This window comes from Centroberyx affinis, unplaced genomic scaffold (assembly GCF_046629955.1).
Source record: "Centroberyx affinis isolate AG114_WGS23_722 - 3 ecotype Tasmania unplaced genomic scaffold, CSIRO-AGI_Caff_v1 ptg001245l_1, whole genome shotgun sequence".
Lineage (NCBI taxonomy): Eukaryota > Metazoa > Chordata > Actinopteri > Beryciformes > Berycidae > Centroberyx > Centroberyx affinis.
Window position 1 is genome coordinate 321,574 of NW_027279756.1, and position 17,928 is coordinate 339,501.

At 42.7% G+C, this 17,928-nt stretch overlaps 2 protein-coding genes across 2 annotated transcripts; one reads left to right on the forward strand and one right to left on the reverse strand.

Annotated features, from left to right (window-relative positions):
* Positions 1–281: 281 nt before the first annotated feature.
* On the reverse strand, positions 282–3,071 carry ribc1 (RIB43A domain with coiled-coils 1). Its single transcript, XM_071524898.1, has 7 exons — positions 2,873–3,071; positions 2,573–2,790; positions 2,323–2,437; positions 1,858–1,976; positions 1,030–1,254; positions 611–777; positions 282–363 (listed from the first exon to the last, which is right to left on the reverse strand). Exons 1-7 carry the CDS (start codon positions 3,069–3,071, stop codon positions 282–284), a joined length of 1,125 nt encoding a protein of 374 aa, XP_071380999.1.
* A 723-nt stretch (positions 3,072–3,794) lies between these two features.
* Positions 3,795–16,502, forward strand: smc1a (structural maintenance of chromosomes 1A). The gene is made up of 26 exons (XM_071524870.1): positions 3,795–4,168; positions 4,747–4,935; positions 5,492–5,604; positions 6,095–6,298; positions 6,597–6,835; positions 7,016–7,274; positions 7,810–7,950; positions 8,045–8,127; positions 8,274–8,373; positions 8,606–8,713; positions 8,893–9,078; positions 10,377–10,556; positions 11,026–11,172; positions 11,607–11,744; positions 11,839–11,955; positions 12,048–12,154; positions 12,279–12,420; positions 12,603–12,748; positions 12,883–13,036; positions 13,152–13,259; positions 13,849–14,005; positions 14,209–14,363; positions 14,576–14,727; positions 14,883–14,952; positions 15,054–15,164; positions 15,468–16,502. Exons 1-26 carry the CDS (start codon positions 4,060–4,062, stop codon positions 15,546–15,548), a joined length of 3,696 nt encoding a protein of 1,231 aa, XP_071380971.1. The 5' UTR covers positions 3,795–4,059; the 3' UTR covers positions 15,549–16,502.
* The last annotated feature ends 1,426 nt before the right edge of the window (positions 16,503–17,928 follow it).

Below are 17,928 nucleotides of genomic sequence, written 5' to 3' on the forward strand. Positions count from 1 at the left end.
GCATTATGAATCAACCACTGTAACTGGATATATGATTAAAAAATAAAGTACCTGGAACAATCTGTACCAAAACAGGAGTCCCTTTCTGTCATCAGTATCAGCCCATATCATTTACAATCATCAATGCATATGTGCCCCCTAAAAGTAATCAGGGGACACTGAATACCCCGTAGAAGCAGGTCAAATTGTTCACATTGAATTTGAGTATAACAATCAATAGACTTTTACTTGGTAGCACAGAGTCATGTGTGAGCACAAGGCAGTGTGAAGCGTTGAGGCAGTCAGCGGGAGCTGGTGTTGAACTGACCAAAGTAGTCCACAGTGGGTTTGTTGGTGTACAGCTGCTTGTTCAGGTACTCCTGACTGGGGCAGACAAAGATATAAATAAATACACAGTCAGTAATGGTTACCTGAAACTGGATTCTACATTAGAATACGTCTTCCCAAAAATCCTACACTATATGCTGACTAATGTATGTTGCATTACTTTTCTATATATTCTGTACAGTTTGTAAAGCATGAGCATGATTCTTTTTAGTGCATGTGCACTTGAATAGTAGCATGAATATGTGTGTGTGTGTGTGTGTGTGTGTGTGTGTGCAGTGCTTACTATGCCTGCTGCTCACTGGCCAGCTGCTTGTTATACTGGTCCAGCTGAATCCTCCTCTCTCTCTGCAGCTCTGCTGCTCTCTTCTCCTCCTCCTCCACCTCTCTGGACAGCTTCATGCACTGGAAGTCCCAGGCAGCATCCAGAATCTTCTCAGCCTCACGCTGTTTCTAAAAATGGCAAGAAAAACTGTCTAGTTCTGAAAGGCTAGTATTACAGTAATGGGATGCCTTTAGCATCAAACAATGGGGTGTTGGGTTTCAGATTTTATTAGGATGATCTTTTAAAGGACTTTCGTAGAAAGGTAGAACTAAGAAGTAGCTTAGAGCAGAGGCAGATGTCAGTCTGGAGGACTGAAGTGACTTGACCATGATGGCCTGCGTCTATGGGAGTTGTATTGTCTTTCAGAGTGACTCCAGTACCTGTCTCTCGAGGCGCTGTTCTTCTCTTTCCCTGCGGATGGCACTCAGCTGCTCGGGGCTCATCCCCCTCCACCTGTCTGTCAGGACCCTGACAGACAGGTCTCTCTCTGCCGCCTCTGGACACTCTGTCAACATGTCCGATGTCACCATGTGCCACATCTCTGCAAGGCTCTCCCCTTCCTCTCTCATATGCTGCTCTCTCAGTTTCTCTGCCCGCTCTGCAGCCTGTGGGGAGTAGGACGAGGTTAGGCCTAACCACTGATCCAGGACCAGTTTATTGATCATCCCCTTGTTGATTAGGATTTGGATGAGGTTTACGAAACACAACCTCTAATCTGTGGTTAGTTCTGGGTCTAGATGGGTCAGCCACGTGTTGAATGTCCTCCTGAGGGATCCACTCAATCAGTTATGTTTGCTTGTGCATCATGCATGTGAGTGGTTATTAGAAAAACCACATAATTGTCATGAAAAACACCATGACCTGAAGGATTTATAATGATGCCTCCCACCGGAGGATTCAACTGAGCGCATTCAGGCAAATGAGGGGAGAGACTAAATGGGGGCTTTTAAAAACAGGCTGGGCCCACGCATACATCAAAGCAGTTTAACCATCCACGTTGCTTAGCGCCTAACTAATGTGATGGCCGCCTTCCGCCAGCGAGTGTGTACGCATCACTTAACATCCTCAATTAGTTATTTTAATTCCAAAATCCCACCTGAGTACACCCTGTCACAGCTCAACACCTCACTGGATTTTGCCTTGAGCATCCATGGCGGGTGGTGTGTGTGTGTGTGTGTGTGTGTGTGTGTGTGTGTACATGCATGTACCAGAGCGTGATTGTAGTTGCTGAGTGCGATGCGGGCAGCTTTCTTACACTCGTCCTCTAGTGCATCCAGCTGAACTGCCCTGAGGTCCTGATGCACCAGTTCTTTACCTGTGAACACCTCTGTAACACACACACACACACACACACACACACACACACACACACACACACACACACTGGAAATCACCTCCTGTGCGCTCCACACACCCACATTACCCATTACCCATGCAAAGCCCTTCAACAACATAGTCATAACGGCTCTTTAAGATGAGCATCCATCAATGCCACCTGGGAATAAGGGCTGTGCGTAGGAGTGCGTGATTGTTTGTGCATGAGGGCATGAAGCATGTGCATGATTTACAGAGGTTGTACTATACTGTATATTAGCCCATCGGTGATCACGATGCATGTGTGTGTGTGTGTGTGTGTGTGTGTGTTTTGTGTGTAAGTGTGTGTCTGTTTTCACCTTTGTGCTTATCCTCCATGCATCTTTTCTCATTGGCTTCCTTCTGGGCTCGCAGATCTCTCTCTGTCTTTTCCATTTGCGCTCTCCTCATTTGCTCCTCTCCTACACCCTCGCCCTGTAAATAAAACAAGGAAACAGAACTGGAGGGGTAGCATGAATATTTATTCAACCATTCACTGAAAACACACTGGATTCTGTTCCGCTGGTGCTTTGATGTACACCTAGCACCCATCCATCACACAGGGCCTACCTGGAAGATTTGCATGCTGGCAGGACCCAGCTCAGCCTCTGGGATGGTGAGCCTGGATGCCCCCTTCAGGTCACATTTGAGATCAGCATCACTGGAGTCTTCCACACGCTGATGGACGGCCCAGTACTGAGTGAGATCAGTATGCAGCGCTGCTCGCTTCTCCCTCTCATCTCTCTCTTGTTGCAACAGTGCTTCATCTTGACTCCTTCTCAGCTTATCTGCATTGTATTGACATAATTGTGAGTTGTGGCTGTCATTCAATGTATTTATTTCTCACCCCGATTCCAGCCCCTTGTTTACCAAAAGCTTTGTCTCGTTGTCTCTCCATGTTTTGCTGGTGTTTTTTCTCCAGGACCTGTTGATCCAGAGCACTGAGGTCCAGGCCCATCACACGGCTCCGGGTGTTGAATATCCGGGCCCTGCGTGCAGCTTCTGCTGTCCTTCGACGCTCAACAGCCACATCTGTGGAGCGGTCTACCGGCAAATCCACTTTGTACATTTTCACAGTTTCTAATGAGTCTGTGGAAGGAGAGGATATAGCATAAGAACAGTGGCTATGGAAAGGCACACACTGCAGGGCCTATTGATTTCAGCCTGTTATCCTTGTTGGAAAGAATTGATCATGTTGACTGAACTGTCCACGCCCATGGGGCTGTTAACTTCCAGACAAATTTAATTAATTTGTACCACTACCATCAACCTGGAGGCTCCATTTACTTTGGGTGAATGTGCATGGATTGGATGTTAGCACATGTTCTAAAATTCAGTGGCATTCCCTTTAAACACAGGCGGAGGTCAGAGATCTGTGCGTCCTTTGTGTAGTGTGGGGGAACACTTACCGCTGACATTACAGGTGAGGGCAAATTATTCCAGTTATTATCAGGACGTCAGACCTCAGTGCGTGTAGCTGCTTCACAACTGCAATCCTGTTGTGTTTGGAAGCTCTGCGTAACCATGGCAACAGTTTAATTTGCCACTGTGCAGGTCAGGGACAGGTAACAACAGCGATTGGTGCATGTATATTAAATATGACGTCGCTTTCGCATTCAATACACTATATGCTATGCAATTTAAATAATTTTACGCTCGACGTTACTGGTGGAATAAGCCAAGCATGTTCAGAAGTAACATAACTCTAGCGACGCAGTAATCATTGGATCTCGCGAGAAACTACACGATTACGCGTCTCGCGCGCTCCAGCGTCTTCCTGTTGGATTGTAAAATGGCGCATTGTTGTCACAACTGTATCGTTATATTTGTTTAACATTAGTAAGCGATTTAAAGTTAGCCAACTTACGATGCAATTTATAATGTGACTTATACATACTGTAGCAATAGATTGAACAGGGAGGTTCATGCGTTTGTGTGCATGCTACTCCTTTCAGATAGCTTGCTAGGTAAACATCGCCTGTTAGCGTTAGCTAACATTTAGCTAGCTAATATCACAGTGCATTTTTCCTCGCAGCAGCGGAAGAAATCGAACAAAGATGGGATACTTAAAACTGATAGAGATTGAAAACTTCAAGTCTTATAAAGGAAGACAGATCATTGGACCTTTTCATAAATTTACTGCAATCATCGGACCCAATGGATCTGGTATGTTATGCTAGTCAACATTAGCTAGCGGCTAATGCTTTTTCTGCAAAACTGCTTGCTAGCTTTGGCTAACGTCAGCGGCAAATGAAGTGCATTACTACCTTGTTGACAGCAGAGATTATAATTATGGTTGATGTCTGCACGTATCTTGATTTACTGTCCAGCTCTACCTAAATCCTGCACTCTACTGTTGATTATTTAATTGTCGCTTTTTTGTTATAATCTTTTATTAAGAATTTTTATAAGATGGTCTGTGGGTGTCTGCTAAAGTGCCTGCCAAAGACAATGTTTTGTTTTTGATGCCGTAAACTAATAGCATGAAAATTAATGTTTATTTGCTTGACAAGCTGATGGTTTCTAAGCTCTCTTAACATAAACTGGGTAAGATCTATACATTAACGTTAACTATAAATCTGACAAGCTAAAACCCTAATAAGGTGGACCATCTGGTTGACTGTGTGGTGGTTTTAGTGGTGTTTTTCAGTGCTTTGTTTTGATATAGATTTGTAGATCATACATTGTCAGTTCATTTAGATTTGTGATTATCAAAGTTACTCATTATTTGTATGATGTTTTAGGCAAGTCCAACCTTATGGATGCCATCAGCTTCGTGTTGGCAGAGAAGACCAGCAATCTGCGTGTGAAAACTCTGAAGGATCTGATCCATGGAGCGCCTGTGGGCAAGCCAGCTGCCAACAGAGCCTTTGTCAGCATGGTGTACCAGGAGGACAACGGAGAGGAGCGCAGCTTCACTAGGGTCATCATTGGTACGGACCTCCATCCACATTTATAATGGTTGTAGTTCAATTGCCTCATCAGGAGGCAATCGGCAACATTATTGCTTGTCTATGGCAAAAAAAAAATATATTGTTTTGACATCTCAGTGCTGGCATTTCTTGCCCAAACAAGAGAGGGCATTGGTTTTGCTGGCCATCTAGTTAACCACACTTTTACTGGGAACTGCTGCAACAGAAACAAGTTTGAGAATAATGTTTAATCAGTGTTTCATTGCCTTTAAAACCTGACAAAATTATTTTTATATATTAGCCTAATATTTGTGGTTAGGGTTAGGCCTTGCAATGCTTTATATTTTGTCATTGAAGAGTATATTATCAGCCATTCATATAAGACATTATAATGTGTAGAGGCATGTTTTATTTTGGACAAATAGCCTAATCATTATTCAATTTCTCTGAAGGACAAGTGCCTGCCAAAGTTGAATTTCAAACCCTGCTCATTTTCAGCTGACTTGTGTGCACCTTTGATTCTGAATGTGTTTGATATGTTTTGTTTCCCTTAATGTGCATGTGGCGTGTGCATCAGGTTCCTCCTCTGAGTACCGCATCAACAATAAGGTGGTGCCCCTGGCTGAATACAGTGAAGAGCTGGAGAAACTGGGCATTCTGATCAAGGCTAGGAACTTCCTGGTCTTCCAGGTCAGACATTGTGCACAACCTAGTACACTACACAATAAAACCCTGAAAAACTTTGCTAACAGAAATGTACTCATCAGCGCTCTTTCTTGATGCATTTGTACTGAGCCACAGGTTTATGTAATTAATCAATAGGCTGTGCTTTACATTGTTTGGCACGGCCTCAATTGGCTTATTAGCTTATTAGCCGGCACTGTAATAAAATAAGCATGCACAAATACAACAAATCTTTAATTTATGATAAATGATATTTAAATAATTAAGTTATTCTTCTGGCAAGCAATATAGCTCTAGTACTGTACTAGTACTATTTGCAATTGAAACATCTGTAGTCACAGTTGTGCCTTCACTGACACAGCTTCACATATGACTCAGTCAGTCAGAACTGAGGACAGAAAGTGTCCATTTTGTGATGCAAAATAAACGTCTATTAAGATGTTGTCAGTATTTGCTATTGGTAACCCCCATTGTGGTTTTCTGCTTGTTCTCCTAGGGAGCTGTGGAGTCCATTGCCATGAAGAACCCCAAGGAGCGTACAGCTCTGTTTGAGGAGATCTCCCGTTCTGGGGAGCTGGCCCAGGAGTATGACCGGAGAAAGAAGGAGATGGTGAAAGCAGAGGAGGACACCCAGTTCAACTACCATCGCAAGAAAAACATTGCTGCTGAGCGCAAGGAGGCCAAGCAAGAGAAAGAGGAGGTATGTTGTCCGTATTTACTCTGGAGCTACATTCACCTCCGCCATGGAGGTGTCATCGATGTGTCATGGTTGGATTGGAAATGAAATACTTCACATAATTTCAATGCTTTTGCCCTTGATTTCAGTTCACACTTTATTGTCCTGTAAGAGAAATTTGACTTGTGGGTTAGTTGTAAAAACACACAATCATGATTTGATTTTGCCATTTGATTGTCGCCATGAAAACACACATTTAATTGACTTTCTCCTCTCTCTGCCTCTCTCCATCTGTCTCTCTCTCCTCCCCTCCCTCCACCAGGCTGAGCGTTACCAACGTCTGAAAGACGAAGTGGTGAGAGCCCATGTCCAGTTGCAGCTGTTCAAGCTATACCACAACGAGACAGAGATCGAGAAGCTGAACAAAGAGCTGGGCCACCGTAACAAGGAGATTGAGAAGGACCGTAAGAAGATGGACCATGTGGAGGAGGAGCTGAAGGAGAAGAAGAAGGAACTGGGCAGGCTGATGAGGGAGCAGCAGACTGTGGAGAAGGAGATTAAGTGAGTGATGATGCAAAAGGTGTTCTGTTGTCCATCTGTGGTGTGGGATTGTACATATTGAAGCACACAAGATATAATGAAAGTCTGAGACACACTTCAGATCACCTAGATGCTTTGTCAATTAAAAATGGGTACTTTGCTATACGCTCGTGCTCATCAACTGCTCTCCACCCCTAACAGAGAGAAGGACTCTGAGTTGAACCAAAAGCGGCCCCAGTACATCAAGGCCAAAGAAAACACCTCGCACAAGATCAAGAAGCTGGAGGCGGCGCGCAAGTCCTTGCAGAATGCCCAGAAGATGTACAAGAAACGCAAAGGAGACATGGATGAGCTGGACAAGGAGATGAGGGCGGTGGAGTTGGCCAAACAAGAGTTTGAGGAGCGCATGGAGGAGGAGGCGCAGAGCCAAGGCCAGGACCTCACCCTGGAGGAGAACCAGGTATGGTGTATTAGCAAGCCTCTGGAGAAGGAGTGTGTGTATTCAAGGGCTGTTCTTGACTAAAGAGATTCAACTATTAGCCATAGGAATTTATTCACTGATTGAATAGTTTACTTAGTTGACAAATCTGTAAAATTGATCTTCCCACATTACTGTCCCCATGTAAACAAAAATGCATTCATGTAAACTGACCTTCTGATCTGTTATCAAAGGACCAGCATGTATTTGGAAATGTTGTTCTGATGGAAGAGATTTTTCAGGGAATCATTCATACAATATTAAGATTGAATTTAAATTGACTAATGGGTTAAAATGTCTTTGACTAAGATGCTGTCAAGCAATACCTTGACTATGATTAATGGTCAGTCCAACCATATTTTATGCATGAGCAGTAATGTCCTATTCAAGTTAATTGACTAAGTTTGGTATGAATAACATCTGGAAATGCTGTTATGGTTTTATCAAATCAAATGGATGTTTAAATAGAGCTGGCTTTGCCTGAGCCTCTGTGTCTCCCTGTGTGTCTTCCCTCCAGGTCAAACAGTACCACCGTCTGAAGGAGGAGGCCAGTAAGCGTGCGGCCACCCTGGCCCAGGAGCTGGAGAAGTTCAACCGCGACCAGAAGGCCGACCAGGACCGCCTCGACCTGGAGGAGAGGAAGAAAGTGGAGACGGAGGTAGACTTGATGAGGATAATGATGCTTGCTTGTGCCCATATTAACTGGTTGATTTGAATGCATAAACCCAAATATTTTGTTGTTTTCTCTCTAGGCCAAGATCAAACAGAAGATCCGTGAAATTGAGGAAAACCAGAAACGTATTGAGAAGCTGGAGGATTACATCACCACCAGCAGGTATGCAGCGCTTCATGCACTGAACTAACTGTCCCATTATAATGTTGGTTTGATCAATGCTATGTTCAGAACTGGCTTATTGATCAAATAGTCTTTTCTAGTATTTGACTCCCTCACTCACACCCTCCTGTCCCTGTGCTCCTCAGGCAGTCTCTAGATGAGCAGAAGCGCATGGAGGAGGAGCTGACGGAGGAGGTGGAGATGGCCAAGAGGAGGATTGATGAGATCAACATGGAGCTCAACCAGGTACGCAATACACACACTGGGCTATAAAGAAGGGCAGTTGAATTCAAATAGTGTTATCTCTGCTTTTAACCGGAAGGTCTGAGTTCAATCCCCATGTTGGCAAAAAATCTGCCTTGCTGGATTTTCCTTGAGCAAGTCTCTGAATCCTTACAAACTGGAAAGAGCAAGAAAAAAAGAGACTATCCCCATGGGGATCAATAACAAATCACATTATTATTGGCTTTTGCTGTAGGTTATGGAGCAGCTGGGAGACGCCAGGATCGACAGGCAGGAGAACAGCCGGCAGCAGCGCAAGGCTGAGATCATGGAGAGCATCAAGAGACTCTACCCTGGCTCTGTGGTAAGGCAACTCTGACGGTATTCAGTGAAATATTGTATAACATTTTTATGCTTGCAAGACTACAGTTTCTTGCTCAGTGTTTTGCTTAATATGGTTTAGTTTGGGCATAACATGAACTTGATATAAACTTGGTATAATCAAAATATGCCACTCTTTTTTACCACTCTCCCTCTCTCCAGTATGGTCGTCTGATCGACTTGTGCCAGCCCACTCAGAAGAAGTATCAGATCGCTGTGACCAAGGTGTTGGGGAAGAACATGGACGCCATCATTGTTGACTCTGAGAAGACTGGCAGGGACTGTATTCAGTACATTAAGGAGCAGAGAGGAGAGCCTGAGACCTTCCTTCCTCTTGACTACCTGGAGGTGCGTACAGGAAATAACAAAGACAATAGCTGGTTTTCCATCCAAGTACTTTTGTGATAATTAAGATGTATCAAATCAGAAATGCTGAATGGAAACAACAATTTTCAGTAAACTTTAGGCAGAAAAGCTTGATGTCAATAAAGACATTGGCCCTCATTTACGAAACGAACGTATGACAGAAAACTGGGCGTACGGTCATTTCCACGCAAAGCTCGGCATTTATCAATTTGGACGTGAGCGGAGGCTACGATCAAATCTCATGTCAAGTCTCAACTCGTGTACGCAAGTTTTTGAGTCAGCGTGGTAAGCATAATAAATCTGGCTGAGTCGGAGAATTGTTATTAGACCATATATTCTGACTGGCATCTAAGCATATGCAGCCACATATGCATCACTTAAAAATATGTAGCCTATGTCAAAATATTCTATTTTGTAAAGGCCTACATGGACTATGTGTCATATAGCCCATCCCTAACATAAATAGGTATTTTCAAATTGTTTGCAATTAACAGGGTTAACAGTTTTCTGGTGTAAGATTAAGTTCTCTTTCATTTTGAGATAGCCTACTTGTTTGAGGTCTGACCAGTTTTTCCTCACCTAAATGTAAAGAATTGCGATACAAGCTATTATAGTAGGCTACTATTTTATATATATATATATATATATGTATGCTATACATATCACGGATGTATAAATTAAATATTCAAACCTCAGCTGGAGTTCCATTGTCGACGGCAACGCTGTTGACCGCAGCAGTGATTTCTTTCCATACTGCATTTTTCTGACTTCCTTTTATGCCACTTTTCAGGCTGCCAAATAGAACTAATTGGTTCAATTGGACTTTAGACGTTAGAGTTTCTATTTTGAGGTCGGAGAAGTTTCTCTTCTTGGACGTATTACGCCTCTCCATGTCGTAAACTCTGGGGGCGAGGCCTCTAAACCGAGAATATTTAGGGGCGTGATATCATTCTTACGCTGTGATTGACGAGATACGAACGTTTCATGAATCACACGTGAACCCTGTCGTAAGATTATTTCTGCGCTTGGATCTGCGCTGGTTTGGTTTAGATTGATAAATGAGGGCCACTATGTGTTAAATAGCAATGGAAACACATTTGCCGAATAAATAATGACATGGCATAAAGACTCACTTTGTCTTGAGGGTGTATTTTTTCACGTAGCTATGTTTTATGTTCAGGAAGCCTATTTACTAGCTAAAACCCAGCTTCAAAAGTTTGCTCTAAATTTGCTTGACAGTTGGATGGATATAAACCTATCATTCTCTTGTGATATTGTAGGTGAAGCCCACAGATGAGAAACTGAGGGAACTGCGTGGAGCCAAGCTGGTGATTGATGTGATCCGCTACGAGCCCCCCCACATCAAGAAAGCCCTGCAGTACGCCTGTGGAAACGCCCTGGTCTGTGAGAATGTAGAAGACGCCCGCAGGATCGCCTTTGGAGGGCCCTACAGACACAAGGTACATGATAACACATATAAACCTGTCTTAAGTTGAGCAAGGCAAATGAAGTAGAATTAATTTTGTCATTGACCAATCTGTAAAGTAAATCCTCAGAAAGCAGTTATAGACCAAGTGTTTTTCAAAAGCCAGTATGTATTTGCAAATATTGTTCTGATGGCAAAAAATTTCTAATAATTTTTCAGGGAATTTGAATAAATTCAAAAAACTGTGTGTTAAAACTGATTGACTAAAGAATCTTACTAGACCCTAAGAACCGATTTCTTAGCTAACTACTATATACTAATAAGTAACTACTATGACTATGAGCAAGCAGCCCTCACGTAATCTATGCATAAGCAGTTATACTATTGCTCCAGGTCTATCATTCACTATCATATTGTCAGCATTTTGGTATCAGGAAGATGGTCTGAAAGCTAACTTTATCTTTCCCTCCACCTACCCTCTCTCTGTCCCTCCCTGTGTCCAGACTGTGGCTCTGGATGGAACCCTATTCCAGAAGTCTGGAGTAATCTCTGGGGGAGCCAGCGACCTGAAGGCCAAGGCCAGGCGCTGGGACGAGAAGGCAGTGGACAAGCTCAAGGACAAGAAGGAGAAACTCACTGAGGAGCTCAAGGTAACTTGTCGCTCTAGACTCTGATATAGAGGCAACAGTAGCCTAGAGGTTAGAGAAGCCGACTTGTGACCGAACTGTCAACAGTTTGAATCACCAGACAGGCTCAGAAAATGTGGGTGGGGAAGTGTGAGGTTCCCTCCTCCCTCAACAAGTACCATTATGTGCCCTTGAGCACAACTCCTTGACTTGAGCTGTTTAGTTGACAACAGTAGAAGATTGTGTCTTTTGTGTTTTTTCTGGGAAGCTCCCCAGGTGTGAATGGGTGTTAATTGCTCGGTTGACTTTCCCCGGATAACTAAATGTTTAAAAAATGAATCGTGTTGATTTGCAGACAATGACTAATAAATTCAAGGCAAATGCCAGGGATCCTTAGAGATTGATGGATTGTCAATGGAGGTAACTTCACTAAAATTCACACTTAATTCTCTCTGCAGGAGCAAATGAAGGCGAAGAGGAAGGAGGCGGAGCTGCGTCAGGTGCAGTCCCAGGCCCACGGGCTACAGATGAGGCTGAAGTACTCCCAGAGTGACTTGGAGCAGACCAAAACACGCCACCTCTCCCTCAACATGCAGGTACAGCTGGGCTACAACTCAGTATTTTCCACTTCTTTTGGGTAACTGCTATGGTGACTGTTGAATTAAACCGTATTTGATTTGTATCATGCAGGAGAAGTCCAAGCTGGAGAGTGAACTGGCGAACTTTGGCCCTCGCATCAACGATATCAAGAGGATTATCCAGTCCCGCGAGAGGGAGATCACTGACCTGCGGGATCGCATGAACCTGGTGAGGCTGACACGAATTTAGGGCTATTTAGAAGCCTGTCTATGAATACCAGATGTCTCTCTAATGTCAGTATGAATGTTTTTGTTTTCCAGGTGGAGGACGAGGTGTTTGTGGAGTTCTGTAAGGAGATTGGAGTGAGGAACATCAGAGAGTTTGAGGAGGAGAAGGTGAAGAGGCAGAACGAGATTGCAAAGAAACGGTGAGTCTAGTTAGCGATTCAGAATGACCCAGTCCACCTATGTGGACCAATTCTCACCACACTGTGTTACTTGTCTCAAGGTTTCTGTGTGGTCTAACATGACATGCACCATTTTGTCTATCAGTCTGGAGTTTGAGACCCAGAAGACCCGCCTTGGTATCCAGTTAGACTATGAGAAGAACCAGCTGAAGGAGGACCAGGAGAAGGTCATGATGTGGGAGCAGACTGTCAAAAAGGATGAGGCTGAGATAGAGCGACTTAAGAAGGTAAAGACATGTGGTGGAGGATGAGAACTCACCTTGTAATTGATGTTAAGCATTCCGTCTTTGCGTTATTCACAAGTTTATGAGGTATCAGTTCTGACCTTAGTTTTGACATCAAGTTAAATCTCCCCTGTACATCTCGTTTGTTTTACTCCCTGTCTCTCTCTCTTTCATTCTTCCTGTAGGAGGAGCACAGGCACATGAAGATCATTGATGAGACCATGGCCCAGCTGCAGGACCTGAAGAACCAGCACCTCACCAAGAAATCTGAGGTCAACGATAAGAACCATGAGATGGAGGAGATCCGCAAAAAACTGGGTGGCGCCAACAAGTCAGTGGCTACAGACACACACTCATGTCATTTAATATAACATTCAAATAGTTTTCTGCTACAAATGTATTGTTATAATATTTATTTTCAGAAATGTGTCTTAATTTTTTTTTACGTGTTTCTGTGTGTTCCAGGGAGCTGACCCAGCTGCAGAAGGAGGTGACGGCCATTGAGACCAAACTGGAGCAGAAGCGCAGCGACCGCCACAACCTGCTGCAGGCCTGTAAGATGCAGGACATCAGGTTGCCTCTTCGCTCTGGAACAATGGATGATATCAGCCAGGGAGAGGTGCGCGCACACACTCACACACACTCTCACACACACACACACACACACACTGTTATTCCATACTCGCTGACAGGATTGAAGAAAATTACCTCCCCCTTTGGTTTTGTTATTCCAGGGAAGCTCCCAGGCAGAGGAGTCCAGCAGCCAGAGGACCTCCAGCACTGTCCTGGCTAAAGAAGCCCTCATAGAGATCGACTACAGCAACCTGTCTGAGGACCTCAAGGTAGCCAGTCCACACATCAGCACCACTGCCTTACACACAGACACTCCAAACTTGACATCTCTTCCCCTGCTATCCAGAATCAGGATTTATTGGAAAACAAGAAGTGCTTCTGTACAGGCTCATAGCACATCTGTGCCAGAATACAGTAATGATAGGCTACTTGGCTTGATTGTTAACGTGAGCATTAGCAAACATAGCTCATCACATATTATATACATACATAGAAGCACTACTTATACAACAGTGTAATTATTATGAAATGCCAGAATGTGTTGTCTATGGTCATTAACAGATTTAGCTAAATCACCATTCATTGCTTTATCGTAGCTGTCTGTGCAAACTAATAGGTGAAGAACCCAGAAGTACGTTCTCCGGGCATGTGAACGTCATCGAAACTAGTTTGGAAAACTGCAGCTAAGATGCAAAAATTATAGTTTAAGTTACACTTTTACTTATTTTTATTAAATAGATACTGCTCAATATAGAACAGAGTTCTTGGCACGGCTCTTTATAGCTGTGTCAGCTTCTGTCATTAGAAAACTTTGTGACAGGTTCCACTTTTCAGTCAACTCTGTTTCTCTCCCAACAGGACGCGCTGTCAGAGGAGGAGATCAAGGCGGAGATGAACACGCTGCAGCAGCGTCTGAACGAGCAGCAGAGCATCCTACAGAGGATCAGCGCGCCCAACATGAAGGCCATGGAGAAACTAGAGAGCGTCAGGGACAAGTTCCAAGAAACCAGCGACGGTGAGATGACAGGGTGAAGAGGAGAGAGGAAAGGAGAGGTGGGGGTGGGGGGTTGAACGAGAGAGAGAAAAAGATGTAGGGGAAAGTAATGCAGGTTAGACTTGCTCCAAAATACTGATGCCTGTTTCCTCATTACAACACATTAGAGTGCTTAATAAAGTGCACACTGTGTGACCTCGTGGTTCTCTGTCTGTGTGTCTCAGAGTTTGAAGCGGCCCGTAAGAGAGCTAAGAAGGCCAAACAGGCCTTTGAGCAGATCAAGAAGGAAAGGTTTGACCGTTTTAATGCCTGCTTCGAGTCTGTGGCCACCAACATTGATGAGATCTACAAGGCCCTGTCACGCAACAGCAGTGCTCAGGTAAGCACTCCAAATAATATTGGTATGATGACCATAAATTTTGATCCATGCGTTTTATGCATTGGCATGTTACACATACGCCATTGATCATGTATTTGTACATTGACCTTGTACATTTAATCTGATGTTATAAATACCACTTCATGTCATCTTAGGTGTCATAATGTCTTTGAAGGAATATATTTTACAGCGTGTCTGTCCTCCTCCTGTAGGCTTTCCTGGGCCCAGAGAACCCCGAAGAGCCGTACCTGGATGGCATCAACTATAACTGTGTGGCTCCAGGGAAAAGGTTCAGGCCCATGGACAACCTGTCTGGAGGAGAGAAGACTGTAGCCGCCCTGGCTCTGCTCTTCGCCATTCACAGGTAAAGGAGGGGAGGAGTAGAAAGAGAGTCTCAATAAATGTTTTTTAAAAGAGCTTTTCCATTCAAGTATTGTTTATTTGAATTGCTAGAAAGTTGATCAAGATGTTTACACTGTGTTGGAGTATTGTAACAAAATCTCTCCCGCTTGTTTGCAGCTACAAACCTGCCCCCTTCTTTGTCCTGGATGAGATTGATGCCGCTCTGGACAACACTAACATTGGCAAGGTCTGTTAAGAAAGTACAATTGATTTCTTTAGTGACTTAAGCACAGTAGTTTTTCATCAAAGTTAAAAACACGACTCATTATTTCCCTCTGTGCTCCTAAGGTGGCCAATTACATCAAAGACCAGTCGGTGCAGAACTTCCAGGCCATTGTCATTTCTCTGAAGGAGGAGTTCTACACCAAGGCAGACTCGCTCATTGGCGTTTACCCAGAGGTTTGTTTCTCGATATTGTCCATAACAAAATAGAATGCGCATACCAAGTAATATGCAGCCAGGAAGCCTTGACAATAGTTTGAACATTTTAGAACTAGAGGTTCTTCATCTTTTTGAGCCTGGGACCCATATTGACTAGTTTCAGGGGTCATTAAAACACACTAGTACTTTTGTCATGTGTAGACCCAACAGAGACGGGCATTGTAAACCATTTTGGATCCTGACTTATTACAGACTTACAGAAATGCTAATTACTGGATCTAATTTAAGTTCTAACTGATTTTCATTTTCTTTCATTTACAGCAAGGAGATTGCGTTATCAGCAAAGTCCTGACCTTTGACCTCTCTCAGTATCCCGATGCCAACCCAAATCCTAATGAATAGGACTCCAAACACTGGCATTTTGGCAAATTGGACTGTCAGTTTCTCTATTCTCCCTGGATTGCTAATGTATTCTGTAGTCACAGATTATGTATCCATTAGGTCCTAGATGTTATTTGCAATTGTTTTTTTTTTGTTTGTTTATGTATTTTTTGGATATGTTAGAGTAGTGAATTAGTGAGGGATTTTTTAGAAGGGTGTTATGGAGGAGACAACATAAAGTTGTTCTTTATAGCTACGACCCGAATATATGTGCATTTATACAAGCCAGCCCTTTTTAAATTTGGCTGTAATCTAAATACACTGAGGGCTTTTGCTTATGCAAGAGTTGCACAAGCAAACAAATGAAAATTATAATCAAGTGAAAATTATTGTGAATCAAACCTTTTTAAAAGACTGTAGAGTTTGTATCAGGTTTTGTTCATGTGGTAAAACCTGCTGATAGGCTGATGTATTACATGGAACGCTTTTTTTTGTTTTCAGAACTTTTATACTAATCATGGTCCCCCTTTCAATCAAGTGCTTTGAAGCCCTTGCCTGTCCTGTTGTGTGTGCTCAAGGATGTACTTGTATTTTCACATGCGCTACTTTTTACTTTTTTAAAAGCTTTATCAGGAAGAATTTATTACCAGTATGGTGGATACATTCCCGTTTCTGAACGCTTAAAAACCCCAGTCAGCTGCAGCTGATGGCGCTGTAATGATATCATTGAGCTTTGTTAGAGCTGCCAATAGAAAATGACTTGAAAGGAAATGTATTGAGGGAATGAAGCTATATGAGTAACAACACACCCTTTATATTCCTAATTCCTAATAATAGTCTGAATCAGCCCTAGGCAAGTGGAAAACTTCATTCTCAATATATGGGTCAAAATGTTCTGTGTTACATGTCTATTCTGTTGTACTGATTGCTTTGCTTCAATAAATAAATTGGAACTATTTTAGCTCATTAGATTTTGACACTTTTCACTATTTACTTTTTAAAATATGCATTTAACCCATTCACAATGTTGTGTAATTTCAGCTGCTCTTTTTGTGGGCTGGTTGTAAGGAATTTTATTGTTATTTTTATTTAGGCCTACAATCTAACATGCATTTTGCTGCAGTAGTTTCCATTCCATAAGGGGGAGTGTATGCTTTGCTATGCAGGGCTATTTATAGAGGCTTCTCAGTTTTCACACAGTAACTTGTGTAGGGGGCAGCCTCTGGATTATGCACTTATCTTTTACCAAAGCTTTCTCTGGACTAACCATCCCATTTCAAGGGTTTTTTATCGTTAGTCATTATTATTCATGGACAGCTGGAGCACACTCACCTTTTGTGCCAAGGCCTGACGCTCTCCAAATCACAGCCTGTGTTGTGGCAACAGACATCCATCTTTCATTTGCTTGCAGAAAAGAAACCAACTAACACAGCAATGTATGTCTTGGGTGATTTATTTCTTTTACCAATGGTGAAAACACCAATTTGACATAAAACATAATGGCACAGATTTAAGAGTATGATGAGGAGACGTATGATGGTAGGTTGAACTGTAAAGTGCACTCATAAACTAAATCCAAGACTTCAGAACGTACTGAACATATGAGAGCAAAACACAGGCTAAGAAGATGATAAAGTAAAAAAAAACAACCTATCTTCTTAAAGGCTCTGCATTAAGGCAAAAACAAAACAACAGAGAAGTGCAATATTGCATCAAATTATGTCCATGCAATTCTGAATAAAACCAATTAAGCTCCAGTGAAGTGGGCTTTCAAGCTAAATCCACCATACTCCAGGTATGCTGAGGACTTATATATTCTCTGCATGGATAAAACAAAATTTTGCCTAATCTGACCTAAAATGATGACATAATTATCATGTAAATGAAAAACGCAATTATAAAACCTACAGCAGTAGAGTGACTTGAAAAAAATTCATATGCACTACTTAACTACAGTATGGCATATTAGTTAAACAAATACTTTAATACAACTAAATCACTGATAATAGGACGTTTGATAAATTCAATGTATGTTATGTCCCACATTAAAAAATATGCTTCCCCTTTAAAATGTGCTGATACCAACTGCTTACAAGAACAGTGGTGAGCAGGAGAAAATTGTCACATAAACCTCAATAAGAAGAGACTAATTAAAAGTTAGCAAGTCCAGGACATTGCCATAACAACAGAAAAAACTCCTGCCTTTTATTTGTTCTGTGATATTTACACCAGAGCCCTTTTTCAAGAGTGTGAACTGAAGAGCTCAGTTGCACTTTTCTGGGCCTGGATGCAGAGAACAGGTTCCCCAATACGGAGTCCTTTCCCAATCTGCTCACTGAACCGCAGCACAACAATGATGACTGCCGACTCCCTGTATTCACCAAGTCATTTCAGACAACAA

What these genes read in the sequence shown, in the direction of transcription:
- ribc1 (XM_071524898.1), bottom strand. Translation starts at nt 3,071, where the DNA reads ATGTACAAAGTGGATTTGCCGGTAGACCGCTCCACAGATGTGGCTGTT. An exon ending in GCAACTACAATCACGCTCTG is followed by an intron (nt 1,255 to 1,857) that starts GTACATGCATGT and finishes TACTCCCCACAG; the next exon opens with GCTGCAGAGCGGGCAGAGAA. An exon ending in AACAGCGCCTCGAGAGACAG is followed by an intron (nt 778 to 1,029) that starts GTACTGGAGTCA and finishes TGCCATTTTTAG; the next exon opens with AAACAGCGTGAGGCTGAGAA.
- smc1a (XM_071524870.1), top strand. Translation starts at nt 4,060, where the DNA reads ATGGGATACTTAAAACTGATAGAGATTGAAAACTTCAAGTCTTATAAA. An exon ending in TCAACATGGAGCTCAACCAG is followed by an intron (nt 8,374 to 8,605) that starts GTACGCAATACA and finishes CTTTTGCTGTAG; the next exon opens with GTTATGGAGCAGCTGGGAGA. An exon ending in AACTCACTGAGGAGCTCAAG is followed by an intron (nt 11,173 to 11,606) that starts GTAACTTGTCGC and finishes TTCTCTCTGCAG; the next exon opens with GAGCAAATGAAGGCGAAGAG.